The sequence below is a fragment of the Macrobrachium rosenbergii genome, chromosome 19 (genome assembly GCF_040412425.1).
Source record: "Macrobrachium rosenbergii isolate ZJJX-2024 chromosome 19, ASM4041242v1, whole genome shotgun sequence".
In the NCBI taxonomy this organism is placed as follows: domain Eukaryota; kingdom Metazoa; phylum Arthropoda; class Malacostraca; order Decapoda; family Palaemonidae; genus Macrobrachium; species Macrobrachium rosenbergii.
In genome coordinates this window covers 3,299,081-3,324,590 of record NC_089759.1, presented here as the reverse complement: position 1 = coordinate 3,324,590, position 25,510 = coordinate 3,299,081, and the positions used below count along the sequence as shown (strand labels likewise).

The following is a 25,510-nucleotide window of genomic DNA, read 5'->3' as shown; positions in this document are numbered from 1 at the left end:
CTTCAAATTCTTCTAGCTTAATAAGCTACTCTTCACTTCCATCAAAATAACTAGGACTAGGGCTTCACATGTCATGCTAATAGTGGGACTTGTGGTGAGAATGTCATCCGCTGATGATGTTTGGACCTGACAAACAGTTATTTTACATTGATTTGTCAGGGTAAGACTATCTTAAAACTGGTCCCTGGATTTCAGAAGTGGTCTGGTTGTAGGGGATAGGATTCGAGGCAGTCATCTAAAATGTTTACAAAGATGATTAGTGTTGATCGTATTCGTGTACTACGCAGTCCCATCAAGCAGATTTATTCTACACTTGAACAGCCCTAATCATGACACTGGTTACAAGTGGTGGTAACAGTAGCATTGCTATTAGTAAAAGGAATAGGAGTCTTTAATACATTATAGATTGCAAAAGAGAAATCTAATACCCTCCAACCACAACTCATAAGTTTAGGTTGAAATCACTCTGTGATAAAAGTTAAAAAAGAGAATGGAATGCAGGAATTCAAACCAATTTAGGGGGATAGTACCATTAGTGCACCTCATGTGGTGCAGTTTAGGCATTACTTAAGGTTCTTTGCGCCGTCAGCTTCGGCCCCTAGATGCAACCCCTCTCATTCCTTTTACTGTACCTCCATTCAGAGTCTCTCTCTTCCATCGTACTTTCCACCCTCTCCTAACAATTGTTTCACAGTGCAACTGCGAGGTTTTTCCTCCTATTACAACTTTAAAACCTTTTCATTCCCGATTTCCCTCTCACTGCTGAATGACCTTTCAGGTCCCAGTGTTTGGCCATTGGCCTAAATTTTATATTCCATTCCATTCCTGAAAGGCAACAGAAAAAGTGCCCCACATGGAATTCCTGCTATCAACTTCCTCTTTGGCTTGGTAAGTGGCTCTGGCAACTCTACTACCAAATCCAAATTACGAAACTCTTCATTCAGCCTAGGTTTGGTGTATGGCCAGTCACTACGACCACGATCTAGGTAGCCTATATTTATACCTAGACCGTGACTACGACCATTGTAACCAATGATACCTTTACTGTGTTTAAATTTCTAACTCTAAAGAATGGGGTAATCCTTCCAGGACCCATTTTTACAAAAGGTATACCTCCCTCCGACATCCTCCTACCATCTTACCCTCCCCTGTAATTTTGTCCAGATTTTCAAATGTTCTTTTTCATCTTTCTTTTATTCATTTACTGGGAATGGAAGTAGTCTGTGCTTTGAATGATAGGATAACCGTGCTTTTTGATATCTGGATTGAAAATCCATCTCAAACTGTTAAAAACTCTCTCTCTCTCTCTCTCTCTCTCTCTCTCTCTCTCTCTCTCTCTCTCTCTCTCTCTCTCTCTCTCTCTCTCTCTCTCTCTGTGTGTGTGTGTGTGCGTTAGTCTTTGCTGATAATTTCTGTTGGACAGGTGTGTTTAAATTACAATGTTCCGCAGCAAATGTATGTTATCTATGTTACTGCTCTCTCTCTCTCTCTCTCTCTCTCTCTCTCTCTCTCTCTCTCTCTCTCTCTCTCTCTCTCTCTCTCTCTCTCTCTCTCTCAAGATCGATAATTCGTTTTCCAGCTCAGTCATTTTTCCATCCAAACCCCATGTTAAAATCTCCCTCTCTCTCTTGCTCTAATACATACATACATACATACATACACGTACACATGAATATTGTTATAACCTTGATAAAGAGAGACATTACTATTTTTCCTATTTTGTGACGCTGGCGGGCCCGGTCGAGAAGAAAGAAGAGAAGAGAAAACAAGAAGGGCAGCTAGATCATGGCAATAACTCTAGGTGTAGTATATTAAGATGTAAACCTGTACCATAGGAAGGGACAATAAACAAGTGAGTACTTTACACGAAGTGTGTATTTAATCCACCTTAAGCCCACGAAAGTCTTAAGTTATGACAAAATATATATATATATATATATATATATATATATATATATATATATATATATATATATATATATATATACATAACGACTCAGGTATTGCCACGGTCTAGAAGGCTTTCTAAGGATGTGAAAGAGAGAATTTGTGAGGATAAACATTTGCCATAGTGACCCTTCATTTCCTCGTTTTCTTCCGTAGCCCTTTACCCCAGCTCTTGAGATTTTGTAACTAAAAGTGGCTCTCGCGCCTATATTTTCAAATGACATCCAAGCCTTTTCCTAAATGTCGGCGCATGCGCACTACAGAGGTCAAGAAAATTTTTACTTTCCCCAAAGTCAGTCCGCCATCTTGGGCACCTGTCAGTCTAGTTTGGCGGTTTAGCAGGCTGTCGTAAATCGGTTGAGAATCAAGTTGCTTGGCTACATTTGTGCAATAACTTTTGTTTGTGCAATGGCGATTTCATCTGTGACCTTTGCAAGGATGCTTCTCGTAATGACTGGACTGTGCAGAAGACATGGTACTATTTTTATCAAGTAGACAAGAGTGCCCCTTAGATAAAGCAAGAATGTCCAATATCCTTGCTATAAGTTACGTGTATCGAGGCTCAAGATACAAGAGATTATCCTTTTGGGTTTCTATTATTCAAAGGTAAGTTGTTTTTGGTCGCATTTTGATATATATTAAAAAAACAAATTTTAAGGGTTGCGGTTGCAGTACTAGTTTGCTTATGAAATCGATGTAACTGATTTGATATTGCAAGGAATAACAGTTAGTTATTGGTGTAGCTGTTATCTTTTAAGTTGGAGTTTATCAAATGATCCAATTGACGAATCTAGATTTAGCAGAAGAAAATATAGTATGGGCCTCATATTTTGCAATTGGCTAAAACGATTAGGATTAGCAGCTAATACGTGAAAAATTATATGAAGTTACTATATGTTTTGATGGCGATATGAAACGTTTTCAGTGAAGAGCTATAGATATAAGACAGTGGTATGTAACAGAAAACTTAAGCTAAGAGCAACGTCAGCTTAATTTTCAAGTCCAGGCTTTTAATAGTGGCAAGTAAACTAACACACCTCGTCAGGTAAATCACACCTGTGTTGTTTTACTACTTTTCACTTAACTTTCTCTGAAGACAGTCTCAAGTGCAGAATGGATGGCAGTAAAGTTAGGCTGTAGGAAGAAAGTTTTTTCTTTTTATATTAGCGACAGACCTAAGAAACGAAATCTAGCTTATGGAATTGAGTAATATTTGCTTAGAAAGATGGCAAAAAAAATTATGTTCGTGGAGGTCAGGCCAGGTTAAGTGTTATTTGCCACTCGTCAATTGCAGCTTAAGGCAGATGTGGTGCGGGGAGGGTAGGCTATATTTGAAGTCTTGGAAATTGTTAGTATTGAAATGCTTAAAATTTTAACGCAATTTTTCTTAATTTCAGCTAATGTTGGTTATTTTTAAATGTATTACTACAGCAATACTTTTTAGCCTTCAGAAACTTGTTAAAATTCTCACGATTCTGACACTGGTTAATTCTGACAATGAGAGTTGTTTCACTGATTTATTTCTGGTTATTAGGATTCAATTTTATTACGTAGCAAAATTTAATCGATCTAATATTTTTATTGGCTTACAACCTTGTCTGGTCTTTGTAAAATATGCAGAGGTGCTAAATAGAGCAGTTCCCTCTTAGATTTTGGACCCGTATAAGTAACAAGAGAGTCAAGTAGTATTATCACGGGGGAAAAATATATATGTATAACCCATAATAATACCCAAATAATAGTTGAAAGAGAAAATCAGAATAAACCAAATGCAGTTCATTTTTGTAGGGGAACTTTCATTTGTCAGTGATTTAGTATTGAGTGTGTTGGTCTCTGGGCAGGTTAGTGAGTGGTGTTCTTTACATATTCTTTTAAATGCTCATAATACTGAAAAGTTCTGGGTTCTTGTATTACCCGCCAGCTGCTGAGATGTCAGAGTCTAAACCCGAGAAATATGACTGTTGCTAAATATTTTAAATTTTGGTTGCAAGCGAGGTTTTAGAATCGTTGTCCCCATGTTAGGTCTCGAACCAACAAGAGGAAATGTCCCTATTTTTATTTTTTTTTGTTGGTACTCCAGCGTTAAACTTTGCGTTGAGAATTAGCCCATGGTAGTCCTGACTTTGGTGCAGATAAGTGGCACTTCTGGCCAAGACATCTTCCTCTTTATTGCTCTGGATTCCTATGTGACTATGAATCCAGATCAGGGTAATTTATCGTCCTCTGTTCTTGGGGCTGTGATGGCGAGTGAGTAGCTTAACATTTCCTTCAGATTTGCTAAGCTTCTTATTGCTAGCTCTGTTGTTCCCTGTCACTATTCAGGTGCTTAATTACTGATACTAGCACTGCCTACTGGGTCGAGGCATTGTCTATCAGCCTTCAGTTTCCCGTTTAGTGGCGCCGAGACTTAAGCCGTTGCTGTAGGAGAAATGTGTGATAGTGCCAATTGATCCGCACAAATATTGAGCACTGGATATTACTGTGCTGTTGAAGTGTGTATAGGCTTTTAAATTATATTTTAGATCCGTAAAATTGAGCATGGAATGAATATGGTAATCTTGTATCGGTTTTTACATGTTTATTCAGCAATATCATCTCTTGCAGAGGCTACCGATTCTTGCATGTACAGTCTCCCACTATGTTTCTTTGTGTGCTCTGTTTTTTCATGCAGGTTTATGCACCCTTTAAGTCAATTTTTCTACTAAAGATGGTATTTGTTACTTTTGAGGTATTTGACAAAAATGGCAGTTCTCTCTAGGTTGTCTCAGAGATGGTGAATTTCCATATCAGGAATCTGTTATAGCCTGATCCATACAGGGGCTCCTTGAATGTACTAGTTGACATTATTCTGAAAAACTTTTTTTTTTTTTTACATATTTTTTTCAGTTAACTGAGTACTGGGTAGCGTGTTCAATTAATGTTAGAATTATTTGTATGCTAAATAACCTGTGTAGGTAATATGTGGCCCATTCTTCTCTGGAAGAAGTTTTTCTGAGGGCACTGATCCTCGTTTTTGGTTTTATCTCTGAAGGTTTAAATTTTTTCGCACACTCAGAGATTAACCAAGTTTTCTACTCATTGAATGGGCTCCTCCACACACTTGAGACTTTGATATCCACGGTGGTGGTAATTAGCATGACTTTTATTTTATCTGCGTTGAAATTTAAGTTCAGTTCCGTACATTTTAGGTGAGCATGCTTGTGGAGATAACGCATACATCACCTGCTTGCTTAAATATTTCAACTTTGAAAAGTTTTTATGGGCAAGGTTTTCCTTAAAGACATTAAAGAACAGGGCCTCATATCCTTCTCTGTGGAGTTCCTTATTCCAGTGGGAGGAATCCATTTCTTGTACCTTGGCTATTTAATCTGTTTTTGCGTGTTTTCGCGGCCAGAACGTTAGACTGCTATTTAATCTCTTGTTAACCATAACCAGAAACGTATAGCTGCAGCAATACTTGGCAGTGCGTAGTCTTTAACCAGGTTTAAAAAACAAAGAACTTTTGTCTACCATTTATGGTACACTCAGGACATCGGTAATGCACTCGAAGTGTAGGCCTATGTAACCCCACTTCATTGTGATAACAGAGCCTTTGATTGGATTGGTAGGCGGGTTTTAGGTTATCCAGAGCAGTATGTTAAGTTCCGTTCTCTTGGGACTTTTCTCTGCAACGTCTGATAAATTGGTCTATAAGACCCTGGCTTGTGGGCTTTTGGCATGGGGTGGATATCTTGCTGATTCCATTTCTATGACCCCCATAAAGGAGTGGTGCCGTCAGTGCACCTCAGACGGTGCAATGTAGGCATTACTTGAGGTTCTTGTCAGCGTTTCTTCAGCCCCTAGCTGCAGCCCCTTTCATTCCTTTAACTGCACCTCAGTCCATAGTGTCTTCCTTCCATCTTACTTTCCACCTTCTCCTAACGATTGTTCCGTAGTGCAGCTGCGAGGTTTTCCTCTTGTTGCACCTTTCAGACCTTTTTACTCTCAATTTCCCTTTCAGCGATGAATGCCTCATAGCTCCCAGAGCTTTGCCTTAGGCCTAAATTTTAATTCCATTCTATTTCTGTGATGATTGTTGCATGTATATGGATACTGACTGACTAGTAAGTAGGTATAGTTCTGTTGCAGTCCTACCAAATTTAAAAAGTTTTTATACCATAGCTGTTCTTACTTGTTGCTCATGCTGTGGCTAAGTTTGTGTTAAATTGAGCCAAATAATGTGGTGATGTTCATAGATTGAATCTAGACCTCGTGGGTACAAGCTATTACAGTTTTGACTTAAAATGTTCCCTAATCAATTGGGTTGTTTAAGGCGTAAGTCATTAGTTATACTGGCTTGTTTTTACGCCCATCAGGATTTTTGGATAAATTTTACTGGTCCTTGTTAAGATATAGAAAGTATTTTTGGGCTATGCACATATTATGTAACATTGTTGCGTCCAAACGGATTAAAACTCGGGTCTATAAATATTCCCTCTTTTTACTCGGAATTTTAAAGTGGATTAATATGCAATCTTTTGCCTTTCATGCAGCTCGCATTTTATTCCTAATTTGTATTCATTAAATTAATGGAGTTTTGAACGATATCTTTACCTTTACAAATTACTTTCTTTATAATACTAAACTGTACCCGAGTTACTGTATATGCAAATTAGTATAGTCTACAATATGCCCTCCATTTTCCATACGTACAAAACTTATTGAAAGTTTTGTACATATTCACATTTTTTCTCTTTCAATAAAGTTTTTCTCTTTCTCTCTCAATAAATCTATTAAATATGTGAATATTAAATCCAGGTTTGGTATTACGTATATGAATATTATTAAGCTCTTCAATATTTTCAGGTAAAAGGCCGGACCTCCACAGTACTTTCACCTCAGGCTTGTGGCTTTGGACAGATACTGACGTGGAAACCATTTGAAGCCAAGAAAGGAGTTGAAGACTTCAGCTTCAGGTACAAATCTCGGGAGGTAAATTTTTACATAGATCTCTCCTTAGCCTTTCTTCAAATTTATAAAACCTTCCAATAGCTTCGTATGACTTTTCATTTCTGGGTGGTGGGCGGATTTAAAATTCTGATATGGAATTTTCAGGAATTTCATCAGCATAACATGGGTTTGCATTCCTCGAAAGCTGTATTTGTCAATTAAGTTAATGATGGTACTTGAGGAAAAATATAAAGATTAAGTATATATTTTTTTTATTGAGACGTTTAATCTTGATAAAAGTAATTAAACTGCCATCAGGGGAATGAAGATATTTTCCTAACTTCATAGCAGCGAGACTCGACTTTGAAATCAAGGGTTGCAAAATCAGAAGGCGTATTTGCTCAGACATATTTAGAATGGATTTGTTACATTTTTTCCCTAGTTATAACAGTCAAAATGGCTGAAAAGGACACTCGATCCGTTTTGTGTAAATGTATAGATTTTTCTCAAACAGTTAGCAACAGTTAGGTAATTAAATAAAATAGATAGTCAGGCCAACTCTTGGCTGTCATGTATCAAAACAAAATGAGGAAAGAGAGAGAGAGAGAGAGAGAGAGAGAGAGAGAGAGAGAGAGAGAGAGAGAGAGAGAGAGAGAGAGGTAAGGGTGTTGAATAAAAGAGGTTTAGGAATTCTTCCAGTGTCTGGTGAGTGGAATTAAAAGTAGTACAGTTTGAGTGGCTCATTTAGAATTTTTTTTTTTTTTTTTTAGAAAATTGTCTAAAATAGTACTAATCGAATAAATAGTTTCAAAGTTATTCAGCATAGAATCTTTTATTGTTAAATGTATATTACAACATTCTTTTGTTGTTTATACATATACAAGCTAAGTTTGCCATGATCAAAGGTTAGTTAATTAGTTTCATATAGTGATTATTTTATTAGGGTTTGACCTACTAGCAAGGATGTTAAGAAAACTAGCGGGCATAAATAAAAGTTGAAAATATACAATAGCATTTTATAGATTTCAGAGAGCAAAGTTAGTAGATATACTCTTAGGACAAAGATTTTATATTGTACGGCAGTCATAGAAGGGTGGTTTGTATATTAGCCTAAGAATTTTTAAATTGAATTGAACTGAATATAGAGTTTAAGCCAAAGGCCAAGCACTGGGACCTATGAGGTCATTCAGCACTGGATGGGAAATTGAGAGTAGGTAGGTTTCACTAGGAAAACCTTGCAGTTGCGCTGTGAAATATGTGTTAAGAGAGGGTGGATACAAGATGAAAGAAAGAATATGGATGAAGTACAGTAAAAGAAATGAAAGGGGCTGCAGCTAGGGGCCGAAGGGACGCTGCAAAGAGCCCTTAGTAATGCCTACAGTACACCGCATGAGGTGCACTGACGCCACTACCCCACTACGGGTTAGAATTTTTAAAATACATTCTTGGAAAAGAAGTTCTCAGATCCATGAGTACGTTCTTGCAATTCTATTGACAAGCTTCTAAATTGGATATTTTCCTTACCAGTAGTCTGGGAATCTCTCCTCTATTCATCCAGTATGTAATTACTCCTCTTCTCTTCCCTCTTAATATTTGGTTTGTAGTCCAGGATCGAGGGAACTTTGCTCAAGATATTTAAAAGGTCCTTCATTAACGTTGCATGCGTAAAAAGACCAAGCGCTATCCGAAACAGTAAGTGATTTACCATAAACAATCTGGTGGAGAGTCGGTCATTGACAAGTTAACTCGAAGAGATGATGATGATGTTTATAGTGTTAGAAATTTAGAGGGAAAAACTACGTGTAAATTCTAGGTAAATCACTGGAAACGGTAATTAAGGAAGAGATGGACAATAGCTTCAAAACTGATTGATTATAACTTTATTTGTTCTTGTACGAAATTCTCGCACTCCGTTGATATCGAATAGCCCTGAGCGTCTCCTGTGACATGTTATGTTATTTTTGGTAGGCATTCAACCCTCATCTATTACCCACAACTGCGCCATGGCCACATTCCTACGTGTACCTTTACGTTTGCACTCTTTTCTTTCTCTTAAATTCGACATAATCCCAAAACTGTAGTTCTGGTTTGCCCTCATCTTTCCTACAGCCTCGACATGGCTACTTTCCTCAAATTACTTTTGGTTTGCACTCTTGTCAGTCACCGTAAGCTTTTTAACCTACCTAAATTGATTTGCAATTCCCTGCTCTCAGTTCCACTCTTCATTGGATTCTGACTCTGCTGTTAGCTTTTGGTAATCTGGTTATTTCATCTCCCTTGGGCCTCCCTTCCTGCACTCTTTTATAGCTTACTCAGTTACTAGGATACACAGAAAGGGACTGTCTATGCAGTTGTTTGCTTTTGGTACGTTGGGGGAAATCCTTTTCAGGATGTGTGGTACATCCTGCCAATTATTTGATGACTCCACTGCCAGGTAGCCAAAAACTGGTAATTAATCAATTTCCTCAAGCACCTTCTCCAGTGTTTTGTTAAGAATCTTAGTCCATATAAAGTTTTAACGTTTCAGATTATTCCCTTTTACCTTTTATTTCATAATTTCATTACATTATCATTGTTTTTTTGGTTAATTTATGCATGATCTGATCTCCTGTTCGTATGGTAAATCACTTGATCCAGATAGTTCTAGGAATTTTATACTTAGCTTCCCAACAGACCCTTTGTCTTCTTGAATTGCTGTATTTTCCGTAAGTTCCTCTTCTGCTAACATTCTCCAGTTCAGAATAACTTTTAGATGTCCCGTATGTCTTTATCATTATTTCCCAGATACAACTTTTACCTTTGCTATAGACTGATTCCATTCTTTCCTACTCTTTTTCGCCACCTGCTCGTAGTCTGACAGAGCTCGAAGACTCCTGTTTTAACTGTTGACTTTTGTACATACATTATTGATGGTATATGGTATATCCTATTAATTTTTTTGGTACTGGTCTGACTGTTTCCATCGCTGTCTGCCAAATTCCCATTTAGCAATCTTATGTTAGCCCCATCTGTTAAATTTTCCTCAACTTTTGTGTGTGTGGCCGCTTTAAAATCCCCTATATTCTATGCTTGGTCTATCTAATATGAAAAGTATAACCAGAACAAATTTTTTCATTAATGTAATTTTCGTTTTTTAATTTAACTTTTATTACTTATGACATTTCATCCGTGAATAGAACGTTAACTACTGTATATTATTTTAGGCTTAATGCTACCACTGTTAATTGGTGGTTTTTTGTACTCCGTCATCGTTGATTTCCAGTTATTAAAATCGTTTCAGGACTTGTCATAAACAATTTTAGTAGGATAGGAATTGCGTATGCAAATGCATTTGAAAGATTTAATATATAGCTTGCTATATTTGAGACCTTGATTATGTACGAATGAACACGTGGTAACTATATAATTATGTCTATTTCAGGAGTGTTGGTTCCGGCGGGGAGAGATGTATGGAAAGAGTAAGTCTGAAGAGGCCCCAGCAAGTATACAACAGACAGTCTTCAAGTCTGAAGAGGCCCAAGCAAGTATACAACAGACAGTCTTCAAGTCTGAAGAGGCCCCAGCAAGTATACAACAGACAGTCTTAGACATGACTGAAAAGGCCAGAAACCGGGATATGTAGGCCGATGCTGGGGGCTTGAACGTTAAAGAGTTAACTTCTTAAGATGTAGGAGACCCAGCGAGTATACTGCAGATCCAAGACTGTTTCACGGTAGCTTCATAAGAAGTAAGGGCCCCAGCGAGTATACTACAGCTCTAAGGCCCTGTCCACACTAGCGGGCACTGTCCGACGGGCAAACACTTCCCAAAACCGTTCCACTATACTGACCGACCGAGTATGGAGCCAGAACGATGCGATTGTCTGGTAACACTGCTTCAGAAGCGAGAGAAAATATAAACAGCTGGAAGTGCCCGACGGGCATGGCCGCTAGTGTGGACAGGGCCTAAGAAGTTGGGTACCCAGCGAGTATACTTCGGATCCCAGAAGTAGGGCCCCCAGCAAAAGTATATAATACTACGGCCCTAGCAAGTGTCATTATAACGGCATAAGGTCCCAGCGAATATTTCCATTATAGAGATATAACAAGAAAAAGCCCAGGAAGTATGGCTGCCATTGCTGGTTCAAGTGTTTAATTATCGTCAATTTCATATTTTCTGAGAAATAAAAATACTTAGGTATATTAAATTTTTTTATTACCAACAAAACAATCCTGCTAGTAGTTCACATGCTACGAGCACTGCTCACAAAAAAAACAAAAAAAAAAATTTTGAGGCGTCCAGAAAGTTTAAAAATGTTGCCCTGGATTACCGGCTGCAAATAATTTCTTCGGCGTTCTTCTTAGCCTCCTCAGAACAGCTGCTCAGTTGTTCTTAGCCTCCTCAGAACAGCTGCTCAGTTCTTCTTAGCCTCCTCAGAACAGCTGCTACTGTCAGTTCTTGGCCGCCTTACAGAGCTTCTCCACAGTAGTTCTGAGCTTCTCAGTTCCTCACACACGACTTTCTGTAAGAAAAAGGAAATTGTTGAAATTTTCGTTTTTACAAAAACTTCACACCATTTGACTACACTTTGCAGATAAATTATATTGAGTAATCATTCAGTGTTACTGTATTCATGCCGCTTAGGCTGGCAGGAAAGCTCCTGCCAACATAACTGACATGAATAGAACTAAAATTGTCATACTTAAAACTATTATTCTTGTCAACATAACTGTCTCCCATTTGTTGCTATATAAAATACCATTAAAACTCGCTCGCTTAAAGAAATGAGCACAAAAATCGAAATCTACGCATTGCACAAACATTATCATAACAGCTCTATGGTAATCAATTCCTTAATGCCTATGCAATATCTGAAGTGTATTATACAACTTGAATGGCTTTTCAAACACTACATGTATTAAAATCTGTTCACTATATGCAGTTCTTGAATTAAATGTTTTAGCTATAAATGGAAAAACTCTCTAGGGCGTGGTTATAACTAACACAAACTTTCTGAAAAAAGTTTGCTTATCCCTTAGGAAATAACGAGAGCTTTAGAGAGTCCATTTTCTATTCCATCTAGACATTCTATACACTCCGTCCTCTTTCTTTGCTATTGCAAACTTACGTGAAGAACGATCTGGACTTTAAAATGTACATTTTAAATTACATCAGAGCAGATTTACCAAAAGCCCAAAGAATAACACCTGCACAGAGAGAGAGAGAGAGAGAGAGAGAGAGAGAGAGAGAGAGAGAGAGAGAGAGAGAGAGAGAGAGAGAGAGAGAGAGAGAGAGAGAGAGAGAGAGAGAAAGGAAATTTACAGATTATCAAACAAGGAAAAAGCAGTGGCAAGATATGCTCGGTCAGTCAGGTGTCATTAAGTCTGTGAAAGAAATATCTTGCATATGATGACATGAAACTAAGATGCTTTTAAACTCTGAAAATGAAAGATTTGGAGGAGGGTATGAGGGACCGGCGATGGAGATACAATATATAAAAGTAAAGACTACAGGTCAAGTGAAGAATGGCAAAGTACCAGGTCCCTCAGAGGTGCAAAGTGAAATGTTGAAGGTATATGAAACAGAGTGGTAAGATTGGAAACTGGAACTATTAACAGCAATCTGGGAGGAGGAAATAATGTCAAAAGACTGGGAAGAAAGTCTGACGGCCTGTATGTTTGAGCAGAAGGGAGATATTACGGAATGTGCCAATCACAGAGGAATCAAACAAAACATTTGTTGAAGGTCTTAGAAAATTTTGAGTGATTACGAGCAACTGTGAAGATTGGTGAATAGCAGAGCGGTTTCAATAAAGGGAGAAGTACAGTTGATGCTATCTATATTGACAGTCACAAGAAGAGTGTCTGGAAGGTAATCACGAGCTATCTTGTCCATTTATTGATCTAGAGAAGGCAGCTGGTAGAAAAGCAAGGAAGGTATTGTTTTGGTGTTGAGGGTAACAGTACAAGGCAAGTTAGCTAGGTTGGCTGAAATGATGTATAAAAGAACAAGGAAAGCAGTAATAACAACCTGTGGCACAACAAAAAGGTTGGAAGTTTAAGAGTTGGTTTTCATAAAAAATCGGCACTTAACCCATTTCTGTTTTTACAGGTTATGGATTTATCAAGTGAACGGATTAGGATGGAAAATCTATGGGAATCATATGTAGGGATCTCCTGAATGGGGTTCAAAGATGTGTAAGCTTGTGTCAGGAATCTCTTGAATGGGGTGCAAATTAGTTTAAGATTGTGGCAGGAACCTCTTGAATGGGGTGCAAAGAAGTGTAGGATTGTGGCAGGAACCTCTTGAATGGGGTGCATAGAAGTGTAGGATTGTGGCAGGAATCACTTGAATGGGGTGCAAAGATGTGTAAGCTTGTGTCAGGAATCTCTTGAATGGGGTGCAAATTAGTTTAAGATTGTGGCAGAAACCTCTTGAATGGGGTGCAAAGAAGTGTAGGATTGTGGCAGGAACCTCTTGAATGGGGTGCAAAGAAGTGTAGGATTGCTTCAGGAACCTCTTGAATGGGGTGCATATTAGTTTAAGATTGTAGCAGGAACCTCTTGAATGGGGTGCAAAGAAGTGTAGGATTGTGGCAGGAACCTCTTGAATGGGGTGCAAAGAAGTGTAGGATTGTGGCAGGAACCACTTGAATGGGGTGCAAAGAAGTGTAGGATTGCTTCGGGAACCTCTTGAATGGGGTGCATATTATTTTAAGATTGTGGCAGAAACCTCTTGAATGGGGTGCAAAGAAGTGTAGGATTGTGGCAGGAACCTCTTGAATGGGGTGCATAGAAGTGTAGGATTGTGGCAGGAACCTCTTGAATGGGGTGCAAAGAAGTGTAGGATTGCTTCAGGAACCTCTTGAATGGGGTGCATATTAGTTTAAGATTGTAGCAAGAACCTCTTGAATGGGGTGCAAAGAAGTGTAGGATTGTGGCAGGAACCTCTTGAATGGGGTGCATATTAGTTTAAGGTTATAGCAGGAACCTCTTGAATAGGGTGCAAAGAAGTGTAGGATTGTGGCAGGAACCTCTTGAATGGGGTGCAAAGAAGTGTAGGATTGCTTCAGGAACCCCTTCAATGGGGTACAAAGAAGTGCAAGATTGTTTCAGAAACCTCTTGAATGGGGTGCAAAAAAGTGTAGGACTGTGGCAGGAACCTCTTGAATGGGGTGCATAGAAGTGTAGGATTGCTTCAGGAACCTCTTGAATGGGGTGCAAAGAAGTGTAGGACTGTGGCAGGAACCTCTTGAATGGGGTGCAAAATAGAAGTGTAGGATTGTGGCAGGAACCACTTGAACTGGGTGCAAAGAAGTGTAGGACTGCTTCAGGAACCTCTTGAATGGGGTGCAAAGAGGTGTAGGATTGTGGCAGGAACCTCTTGAACGGGGTGCATAGAAGTGTAGGATTGTGGTAGGAACCACTTGAATGGGGTGCAAAGAAGTGTAGTATTGCTTCAGAAACCTCTTGAATGGGGTGCATATTATTTGAAGATTGTGACAGGAACCTCTTGAATGGGGTGCAAAGAAGTGCAAGATTGTTTCAGAAACCTCTTGAATGGGGTGCAAAGAAGTGTAGGACTGTGGCAGGAACCTCTTGAATGGGGTGCATAGAAGTGTGGGATTGTTGCAGGAACCACTTGAATGGGGTGCAAAGAAGCGTAAGATTGTGGCAGGAACCACTTGAATGGGGTGAGTATTAGTTTAAAATTGTAGCAGGAACCTCTTGAATGGGGCGCAAATTAGTTTAAGATTGTAGCAGGAAACTCTTCAATGGGGTGGAAAGAAGTGTAGGATTGTGGCAGGAACCTCTTGAATGGGGTGCATAGGAGTGTAGGATTGTGGCAGGAACCTCTTGAATGGGGTGCATAGAAGTGTAGGATTGTGGCAGGAACCACTTGAATGGGGTGCAAAGTAGTGTAGGATTGCTTCAGGAACCTCTCGAATGGGGTGCATATTAGTTTAAGATTGTAGCAGGAACCTCTTGAATGGGGTGCAAAGAAATGTAGGGTTGCTTCAGGAACCTTTTGAATGAGGTGCAAAGAAGTGTAGGATTGCTTCAGGAACCCCTTCAATGGGGTGCAAAGAAGTGCAAGATTGTTTCAGAAACCTTTTGAATGGGGTGCAAAGAAGTGTAGGATTGCTTCAGGAACCCCTTCAATGGGGTGCAAAGAAGTGCAAGATTGTTTCAGAAACCTTTTGAATGGAGTGCAAAGAAGTGTAGGACTGTGGCAGGAACCTCTTGAATGGGGTACATAGAAGTGTAGGATTGCTTCAGAAACCTCTTGAATGGGGTGCATAGAAGTGTAGGATTGTGGCAGGAACCACTTGAATGGGGTGCAAAGAAGTGTAGGATTGCTTCAGGAACCTCTTGAATGGGGTGCAAAGAAGTGTAGGATTGCTTCAGGAACCTCTTGATGGGGTGCATAGGAGTGTAGGATTGTGGCAGGAACCACTTGAATGGGGTGCAAAGAAGTGTAGGATTGCTTCAGAAACCTCTTGAATGGGGTGCAAAGAAGTGTAGGATTGTGGCAGGAACCCCTTCAATGGGGTGCAAAGAAGTGTAGGATTGTGGCATGAACCTCTTGAATGGGGTGCAAAGAAGTGTAGGATTGTGGCAGGAACCACTTGAATGGGGTGCATAGAAGTGTAGGATTGCTTCAGGAACCTCTTGAATGGGGTGCGTATTAGTTTAAGATTGTAGCAGGAACCTCTTGAATGGGGTGCAAAGAAGTGTAGGATTGCTTCAGGAACCTCTTGAATGGGGTGCGTATTAGTTGAAGATTGTGGCAGGAACCTCTTGAATGGGGTGCAAAGAAGTGCATGATTGTTTCAGGAACCTCTTGAATGGGGTGCAAAGAAGTGTAGGACTGTGGCAGGAACCTCTTGAATGGGGTGCAGAGAAGTGTAGGACTGTGGCAGGAACCTCTTGAATGGGGTGCAAAGAAGTGCAAGATTGTGTCAGGAACCTCTTGAATGTGGTGCAAAGAAGTGTAAGACTGTTAGGAATCCCCTGAATGGGGTGCAAAAAAGTGCAAGATTGTGTCGGGAAATCTCCTAAATGGATTGCAAAGAAGTGTAGGATTGTGCCGTGATAAAGTGAAGGAGGGTTTGGAGAAGAAGGGTACTCTAGGGATAGCAGTGGCAATGATGATAATTGTAACAAATATGAGTAACAACTTTATATCTAGTGAGAGTGAGTTGCTCCTACAGAAATCGAGCCAAACAAAACTCCACACTTTAAAAAGGCACTGATTTTCACTTTGTTTCCATTTCGCTTCCCAAACAATCTTTCCTCAAATAGTCACTTCCTAAATCAATCTCCCATATCACGCTGTATTAAACACGTGCTACAATACTCACCATATAGGTATGTGTCACATACTGGTTGGCTTCAATATAGGGCTGGGGCAATGAAAATACAGTAGAGTACAAGTAGACGTACACAAGTAGACGTACACAAGTAGACGTACTCAAGTAGACCACTTTTGTTTAAGCCTTTTCGTCTGACTGGAGGTCTTGTAGTTGCTCAATCTGACGGAAAAGCCATAATTATCATCATGTAATCCAGTAATTTAAAACGAATCAACAATATAACTTTGACAACACGCTTAATGTTCTGGAACTCAGGAGTAACTTAACCAGATACAAGTAAATAATATCCACAACCTTTATGAAGCAACTTGACTCAAGTCAGTGTAAAAGTTGCGCACACACGCACACATTAGTAACTATTGTAGTCCAAGCAGCAACTTACCTGAAAAGTTATTTTGAGAACTGCTTGCTGAGAAGCTCTGTCGTAACATGGCGAATTGGTTTGGACAAGGTTCCTGTTATAGTTGAACCCACCGCTTATTCCTGGACACCTGTAGAAGGCAACTTAGTAGGCAATGATGGAGAGGAGTTTGGTGCCATTATACTCTATCTGTATGTAATATCTCTTCGATGGCATTCATCTGCAAATTGACCACTTTCAGCTTAGTAGCTCCGTGACCACCCACTGTGTCAGTTGTCCTCCAACTCAAAGGTCAAACAGAATTAAACCTCTTCAAGCCAAATTTCCTCCAAAGACAATATACCAAATAAATTTTAAGGTATGGCAATCAGTTATTTCCTGTAGGGCGAGACCTGGCTCCATAATGGATAGAGATTATGTGAACCAAGGTCTATGTTGGCGATGGGGAGAAAGCATTTGATCATCTACCTGAAAAAAAAAACGAACAAACATTATTTTAGAAAACACAAAACTATTTAGCTTAGACTTTTGAGCTAGTGCAGATCAAGCAATTTCTTAAGAAATTTACAGGACTAGTAGTTCCTCGTTGGACGAGTCGGTAATTCTCGGCTAGCACTCTGCTAGGCCCGAGTTCGAGTCTCCGGCAGGCCAATGAAGAATTAGAGGAATTTATTTCTGGTGATAGAAATTCATTTCTCGTCATAATGTGGTTCGGATTCCACAATAAGCTGTAGGTCCCGTTGCTAGGTAAAAGTTGGTTCTTAGCCACGTAAAATAAGTCTAATCCTTCGGGCCAGCCCTAGGAGAGCTGTTAACCAGCTCAGTGGTCTGGTTAAACTAATGTATACTTAACTTTTACAGGACTAGTCCTTCCCAGAAACTGAAAATTGGCAACACTACTCTTTGCATTTTCACCTCAGTTACACAAAAGTAACTTAGAAAATATATGAAATAGAACTAGGCCTATATCCATTGCGTTCCTCAACCATAAGGTATCAAACCCTTCTATTCTGTTACAGGATGTTTTTAACTACAAATGTACAAAAAGTGTCATCAACATTACATCATTTAAGGGCTTTAAGGAAACTGAAAAATCACCGTAGATCGTATTGCTTTTGTACTGTCAATGGGTGGCCAAATTCGAAACAGTAATGGGGTTTAGTTTAGGAACACGTAGTCAAGATTTTTACGTGATACCAAGAACGGGTAGCCAAGACCAAGGAACGAGTCCAAAATAATTCATTATTGGTTATACGTGTCAATTTAATTATGCCACACAATCGTCTTTTTACGTCTTAAAAAAGTTCTAAAGCAACCTCCCTTACCATCGACAACTCGTATCGACGTAGCCGACTTGGTCAAACTGAGCTTACCGGGAGTTGAAAACCGATTAGTCAGACATATCTTGGTACCTTGGTACATTATCATTACTGAAGTTTTTCATGGGTGAAAAAGATAGGTAATTATTACGTAACAGAATAAAAAGCTCCCTCAAGTGCCCCCTAACCCAAAGGTCGGAATGGAACACCTTCAACACAACACTGGACGCTGATGACGGGCCTTTATAGGCCTAAGTATTTCCTATTACAAAAATGCGACAATGACCAGCATTCAACCATTTCTGATATTACCTCAGTTGAGAGTTAGAAGCTGATGTATCAGAGTAGCCTAAAACATATATAGGTTTTAAAATCTGTAATACAGCAAAATACAAGCTCGCACCGTCTGCTAACCTCAATGTCCCCAGCCCTCGTTAATTTCTAGACAACGGGGGATGGGTTATAATGGCTTAACCAAAAATTACCGAAAGGAAATGACAAATTTCGTCAAGGACACAAATACAAAATACATGCTTAAAATTAACCTTTAATTATTACAAGAAGTCGAACATATATACCTTCAACGTGAAACGGCCTTTAAAATTAGTGAAAAAGTCATAAAAGAAAAAAGATACCTGGCTAATGAGCGTTACCATATTTTTCCCGCCCCGTCATTGGTTAATTCCTTTTCAAGGACCAATCACAATGTACGAAGCTGTGGATTCCGTTCCGTTCTGTAACGGTTCTTACTGGTTTTTCGATTTTTTTTTTTTTTTTTGTCGATACTCAAAATTTAAACTGCAATATACCGAAAATGCCTATTAATAAATGTGGATCTATGGACACTGAAAATTAATTGAATGCAATAAAGTAAATCCTGGCAAGGAACACTAAATATGAATTTGCCGTAAAACTCAATTCTCCTTCAGAACAGTATTCAAGTTTTGTGGGTTGGTGCACAGTTTGAGTTCGGGTGGTAAGGACGTTTACGTGCAAAAAGGGCGCCGTGTTTAGTACCAGCCCCTTGGGGATGTACGTAAAACACAAAATAATGACGGTAAATACCACGGACATAACGTCTTACCAGGATCCTGCGTCTTACGTTGTTCTGGATATAACGGCCTAAATGACTACGGCCGAAACCAGGACCGGAAAATTCAAGCACATTCATAACCGAACTGGGGCAGATTTATTTGCTATGACTTGACTCATCAATTTGCAAAATATAAAAGTACACTTCAGGGTGGCAATATAACTTTACTCCATTAAAACTAATGTGCATAAAGGTCCTGTTTATTTTCATGAAAATTGGCGATGTTTTAAAAACATCTCGCTGTTTCTGAAGTTATCATTTCAAATTCTGTCAGGCAAGAGAGTTCATATTCCGTCAATTTAATTTTTTTTTTCTTAAAATTCCCATTAGAATTCCCAGTTACTCGAAAACCTTGCAATATTTCTTGACAGGATAAGTAAAAAGTGATCCTATTTCAAAATGACTTGAGTGTTGGGGGTACAAAGCTATATGTGGAACTGTACAGATGCAACCTTCAATATAAAATTTCAAGCTCTTTAAAAGCCATGAAAGCATCACGGTGTGATCCTTACGACTGTGTAAAGGTACAGAGAATTGGGTGGGTCTTCAGTGCATAGATGAGAGCTGATGATTGCTTGCAATCTAAAGAATCAAAGCGAATACCTTTTCAACAGACTAAGATACGACAAAACTGGGTCCCTGCCTTTACATAAAGCTAAAAAGCTTTACCCCTAGCATATTTTAAGATAAATTTTGAATTTTGCTGTTCGGTGAAAATACCACAGGTCAACAAAATATGCCCAGTGTCGCAAGTATTACCAAGTAACTAGCAAGATTTCAATTGCTGTCAATCTGCACTGCAAAGATCCACTGATGTGAGCGTTTTATCAAAACTATCAATCTGCTTTTGCACTAATTACTCTGTCAAGTGCCTGCAACAAGTGAATAATTGCTGTCAAAAACCTTTTACGGCATCAATGGATACTCAAGGTGTCATTTTTTCCCGCAATTTCTTACATTCGAACTATCCCATAAATACCAGATCTATTCGAATGTCAGTACAGAACTTGCGCTAATGCTTGAAAAGTTTCTGCCGTGCCAAATGCAGTCTCCTCAAATTATAAAACTGTTGTTCTTAAGCTTCCATGAATGACTGCAACGCATTAAACTTATAAAGAATACATTTTGCTTGCAATTGAAGGAATGTTAGGCTAAAAAAATCTACATACAACCCACATAAGTTAATTAAAAACCACGATCGATGTTACATTTTATTGCACACTGCTCACAGTACGAGACCAATGAAGGCACTGTAAAGTAACATGGTACACCCTTGGCTTTATACTATTCAAGACTTAATCCCGACCATATATATCTTTACTTCCGTAACTACCAAAATGGGAGGACGATTGCAATTGCTGCAAATTGTAGCTGGCTATTTCCCTTATTATATATTAATGTTAGAGTATCTTTGTTCAGAAGTGTGCTACAGAATGCTTCAAGCTCCCAGGAATGCAATCGATTGGAAACGTTCGAAAATCTTGCATGAGCAATCTAAGCTAGGCCTATAACGTTAACTAGGCTTGAAACTTAAGTTTGGCTTTCGAGATTGCTTTGAGTTTTCTTCAGATCATTTGCTAGAACCGAATATAGTATCGTAATAATTTATTATTTGACTGCAACACTTGGTATCTTGGAAGCACCTCTTATTCAAACCATGGTTATTTTTTCGGAAGACACCGGCCACCTCCCATATTACAATTTATGTTTTTCTTGGGTAAAACACACCAAAACAAACAAAAAATCTTCTCAATACATAACCCTCACAAATGTTTAATAATAACAGAGAAAAATAATGAATCAAATTACGACTTATAAGGTATCACAATACCGGGCCCCCAACCCCCTCCAAAGATACTACGGCAAAACTATAAACAATAAACACCCCTTTATATAATAGGTTACGTTAGGTTGGTATTTTTAGGTTCTTTTAGTACCCCATCATTTCCTATCCATTGTTTGCATGAAAAACCCAAAATGGTTTTTCATGCAAAAAATGGCTAGCCGGAGTCTTTCGAAATAGCTGCCTGGAGTCTGCCGAAAAATTACCCAAATCATCTACGTAAACTTCGATTCAATTCGGCCATTTGTGGCCTTCAAAATACCACTACGTCAGTTTTGCATTGTCTAATCCTTAGGACACAAGCATAGGCCTACTACAAGTACTCATGAATTTTCCTAAATTACCAAACGATACCTTTGGCAATTCACACACATTCCTTCAAGCACTGAAATTTGCAGTACACAAGGCATACTTACCATGGGTCGTGGATGTGGCTCTTAAAATTGTCGAAATTTTGGCTACTTGTGGGACAAACTGAATCACACATGATGGCAGCACTGTTTCATGACAATGACACCGCAACAGCTGATAAATTCCACAAATCAGGGTGCACAGACATATTGTAGCTCACATATTAGTCTAAATCAAGTGACACTGAATGATCAATTGCAGGCAATTCAAGAAAAATTATAGACTGCCGGATCTGCAGACCTGTACAACGACACCGGTCGGCTGGATTCGTTCGACTGGTCAACTGCCCTGTATGACTGTCTTCTCAGGCCGGCATACTGTTTTACCAACCGTTAGAACTCAACAAGGCCTTTCCCAGTTAAGTAGCTCGTTTTATCTGTCTGTGAAATGTCAGAAAATGGGTTTGAATTGATCCAAATAAAGGCAGAAGGGATTTCACGGATAGGTCCATTATCTCCATTAGGCTAAATTCATGCTGTCTGTTATCTTAAAGTATAGACTTAATTAGTATTTATATCTATTCAGCCCGCAACGAAGGTCAATTGGGAGCTCTGAAAGTTTTTGTAAAGCACCCTGACATAGTTTGTACCTTGAATTCAACTCGGAAAATAATACTTGTCCCACGTGATAAGTTCCTTTGCGATAGAGAACTAACAATATTGTAATACCAACAACAAACTTTATAAATACAGAAAAGCTTTCGCTTGTCTAAGGCAGTGGTTCTTAACCTTTTTATTACCACGCCCCCAATGTGTTGGTCCTTCCCTCCACGCCCCCCTTCCAGCTATGAGTAAAATTCCCTCCCAGATTTAAAGGAAAATGGAAAATAAATTGAAAGAGAAGGGGTGTTTTTATACTTTTGGGAATGAATTAGTGAGATACTTGACACTGCTTCTTAGCGACTCTTGTTAAGAGGATAACGAATATAATTAGAGAAATTTTAATTTTTTCCTAGGGCTCGCGCCATCCCCTGGAAATTGATGACGCCTCCCTAGTTTAAGAACCACTGGTCTAAGGAGTAAATTCAGTTGCTGTATATTAAGGAATTTTACAGATGTAACAGTGAAGGTGTCATAGGAAATAAATATAGAAAATAGTTATAAGCTTTATTTGAAGCTTCAGTGTCACAGATAATATACTACAAACGTTAAGACATTGTCATTCTTTATGTTTCTGAATCACAATTCCAAGGGTTGAAGCGGATCCATTGAATTTTGCGAACCATTAACCGTGATACTCCGTATGATTATTACTTCAGGTTTCACGTTCTCTACAGGATAATGGCACTGAAATTCTCTCCATAAGGTTAGTACTGTATAATCCTAATGACTGCAAATACACTGAAATCATGCATTCCATATACATACTATATACAATGAATACAATATAATATATCTTTCTATTTACATAAATACACTCTATCTTTACATATATCTAATGAGCTCTTCTAAATCTGTATGAATAACAGAATCTGAAAAAATCTTACACACCTATGTAGAAAATGTAGGAATAACATGTGACAAGCAGAAGGTTTAACATATGTTTCACAGTTGCAGAAAGACTTGCTCTATTACAAGAAAATGTGTGTGTTTTTTGCAAAGTTGCAATTTGGTAAGAGCTTGGATTTTTGGGAATGGTATAAAACTCCATCCCAGTCAACTAACAGTGGCACTTTATAATATGATAAAATGATGGTAGCTATTACTTTATATAACAATATATAATACTTTTTATACATAGACACATCAAGAAGCTGCTTTTGCTCTACGTTATTCTAACAAGCTGACTTTGCTTCTGGTTTTCCGAAGATTCGAGCGCCAGGGCATCTGAGGTTCCTCTTTCTCCTCCTCCTCCTCCTCTTCTTCTTCTTCCTCTTTCCTCTCTTGACTAGAGGTGTCGGTGACGCTGGTGCTGCTGCTCGGACTGGGACCGTTCTCCTGGCTGTGTTTCGCCTCCTCGAGGTCCTGGGCTTCGTGCCTCTGGGCTAGTCGCGTAATGTCTTGAGGAGAATTCACTACGTGGATCTTCTTTGCCTCTTCAACCTTTGGGATATACAGGGAACTCCTGCAAGAGCAGAAAGATATTCGTTAAAATGTCTTTGGCCTTAGTTCGTGATTTCATATGGTGAATTATCTCTGACAGGTCTGCCCTAAAATGGAAGACTACAGTATCTGCAAAAATACAAAACTGAGAAAAATGGTAGATACTGCATTTTCCCCTGGCCTTCCTACTGATTTTGCAGATACTGCAAATGGAACCCCCTAAATAAAGCACTGAAGAATCATTCTGAAACTGCAGTAACTCGTGTATTAGTGTTTCACGAGCCCAAGAGGTGGCATATCTCAATTTCGAAAATTCTGCAGATACTGCAGTTTTCCATTTTAGGACAGAGGTATGGTGCTACACAAACAAGAAAGTATGATGACATAAAATCACTTAGGTTAAAACGTTAAAACAATGAGCTTGATTATCGTAAATATTTATCCATCAGTGTTATGTCAGAAAGTTTTAAAGTCTTACTGTCATGTCACAAGATCATATCCACAGTCTAAGTCATGACTAAATATATCAGCAACGGTGATCTGAGAATGTAAGAACATTGAAGAACAGTGACTTAGGTTTTTCAAATCATAACACAGGAATGAAAACTGGAAGTTCCAAGACAGGCGTCAGAATGATCCAACATACTAACCACAGCCTCCAAATGTTTGAATTTCACTTTTTGAAAAGAAGAGGGCCCTATATTTTGAGGTAAATTTCCTTTACAGAGGTTAACCAACACATGCTAATGAACATAAGAGTAAGGGATAGCCTTACATAAAGAGTAAGGGATAGCCTATGTATGGTAAAGGACAGACAACACAAAGGGCGATGAATTGATAGACTATAACTGTAATCTGTACCATAGAATGAATAGGTTTCTTACAGACCAGAAAGAAAAAATGACATGAATTCAAAGGTTACAATGTCAGCTACCTGATACTAGATTGGTGTCGTGAGAATGTTAAAGCTTTCAAAACAATACATAAAATAAGACTAGGCTTTCACCTATTGTACTGAGAATGATGTATATATTATAAATACTCAAAAAATTAATAGTGATTACTGTGCATTTCTTAGCAGGTCTATTACTGCTACAAGAATATTGGGAATTCTCAGATAATGAAGAGTTGAGTCGATAGAAATAATCATACACAATAACTTATAAGTACTAAAACCAAGGCTTTCTCAGTCTAAAGATTCACATATAAGGTATGACTATATTTTCCAAAGCACAAAAAAATCGTTTTGGAGATCATTCAGTGAGTATTCCCATTGACGTCAACCTCACAATCAATAAAATAACATATTAATTCTCTCTTGCTACTAAAACCATGCCAAACATCTCTTCTGACCGATAATTTCCTGTTCATTCTGCAACACTATAAACATGAGTCTGGAAAGTGGGAGTTACCATGGGCCAGTTTGGAGTCACAGTAGGGTAAATCAAGAAAAGATGAAAGACCACTTAGGAAGACTGAAGGAAGTGCATTACATCAAAAACTTAAAAAACATTCTCCTCAGCTAGAGGCTAAGTTGACTTTTGTGATACGACTAAGAATCTATGGAGTTCATGCTTTGATTATGATGTGAATCTTTTCCACCACTCACTAGGTCTAGTGCTTGATGTGCAGAGCGATGCGGACTGGCGACTGGGTGCGCGGAGTGACTGGACGGTCACTGAAACAACCAAAGGGAGAATGTTCCAGCGATTCAGGGTATAACTACAGGGTTACAATAACTGGATTCAGGTCTGATAACTACAAGGTTACAGTGACTTCCACTGGGATCAGGTCTGGTAACTACAAGGTTACAGTGACTTCCACTGGGATCAAGTCTGGTAACTATAAAAGTTATAGTGAATGCTCCTGGGAATCATGTCTAATAACTACACAAGGTTACATGACTCACTGGGATTCAGGTCTGATCACTACAAGGTTACAATAACTGGATTCAGGTCTGATAACTGGAAGGCAACAAAATTTCACTGGGATTCAAATTTAATAACTACAAGGTTACAATGACTTCCACTGGGATCAGGTCTGATAACTATAAGGTTACAATTGCTTTGAATGAAATTCAGGTCTGGTAATTAAAGGGTTACAATGACTTCCACTAGGTCAAGTCTGATAACTGCAAGGTTACAATAACTGGGGTCAGGTCTGATAACTAGAAGGGAACAAGCTTTCACTGGGATCTAGGGCTAATATGT

General features: G+C 38.8%; 1 protein-coding gene and 2 long non-coding RNA genes across 3 annotated transcripts in view; 1 reads left to right on the top strand and 2 right to left on the bottom strand.

Annotated features, from left to right (window-relative positions):
• Positions 1 to 2,251: 2,251 nt before the first annotated feature.
• Positions 2,252 to 10,952, top strand: LOC136848418 (uncharacterized). Its single transcript, XR_010856012.1, has 3 exons — positions 2,252 to 2,553; positions 6,793 to 6,918; positions 10,298 to 10,952. It is a non-coding gene; the product is annotated as an uncharacterized lncRNA (long non-coding RNA).
• A 119-nt stretch (positions 10,953 to 11,071) lies between these two features.
• Positions 11,072 to 21,566, bottom strand: LOC136848417 (uncharacterized). Its single transcript, XR_010856011.1, has 4 exons — positions 21,264 to 21,566; positions 16,614 to 17,060; positions 16,220 to 16,390; positions 11,072 to 11,377 (listed from the first exon to the last, which is right to left on the bottom strand). It is a non-coding gene; the product is annotated as an uncharacterized lncRNA (long non-coding RNA).
• A 784-nt stretch (positions 21,567 to 22,350) lies between these two features.
• f (forked) overlaps positions 22,351 to 25,510 on the bottom strand; it is a 67,066-nt gene continuing 63,906 nt past the window's right edge. Inside the window, 1 exon segment of the mRNA XM_067120851.1 lies at positions 22,351 to 23,322. Within this exon segment, the coding sequence (XP_066976952.1) occupies positions 23,028 to 23,322 (295 nt within the window). The 3' untranslated portion in view covers positions 22,351 to 23,027.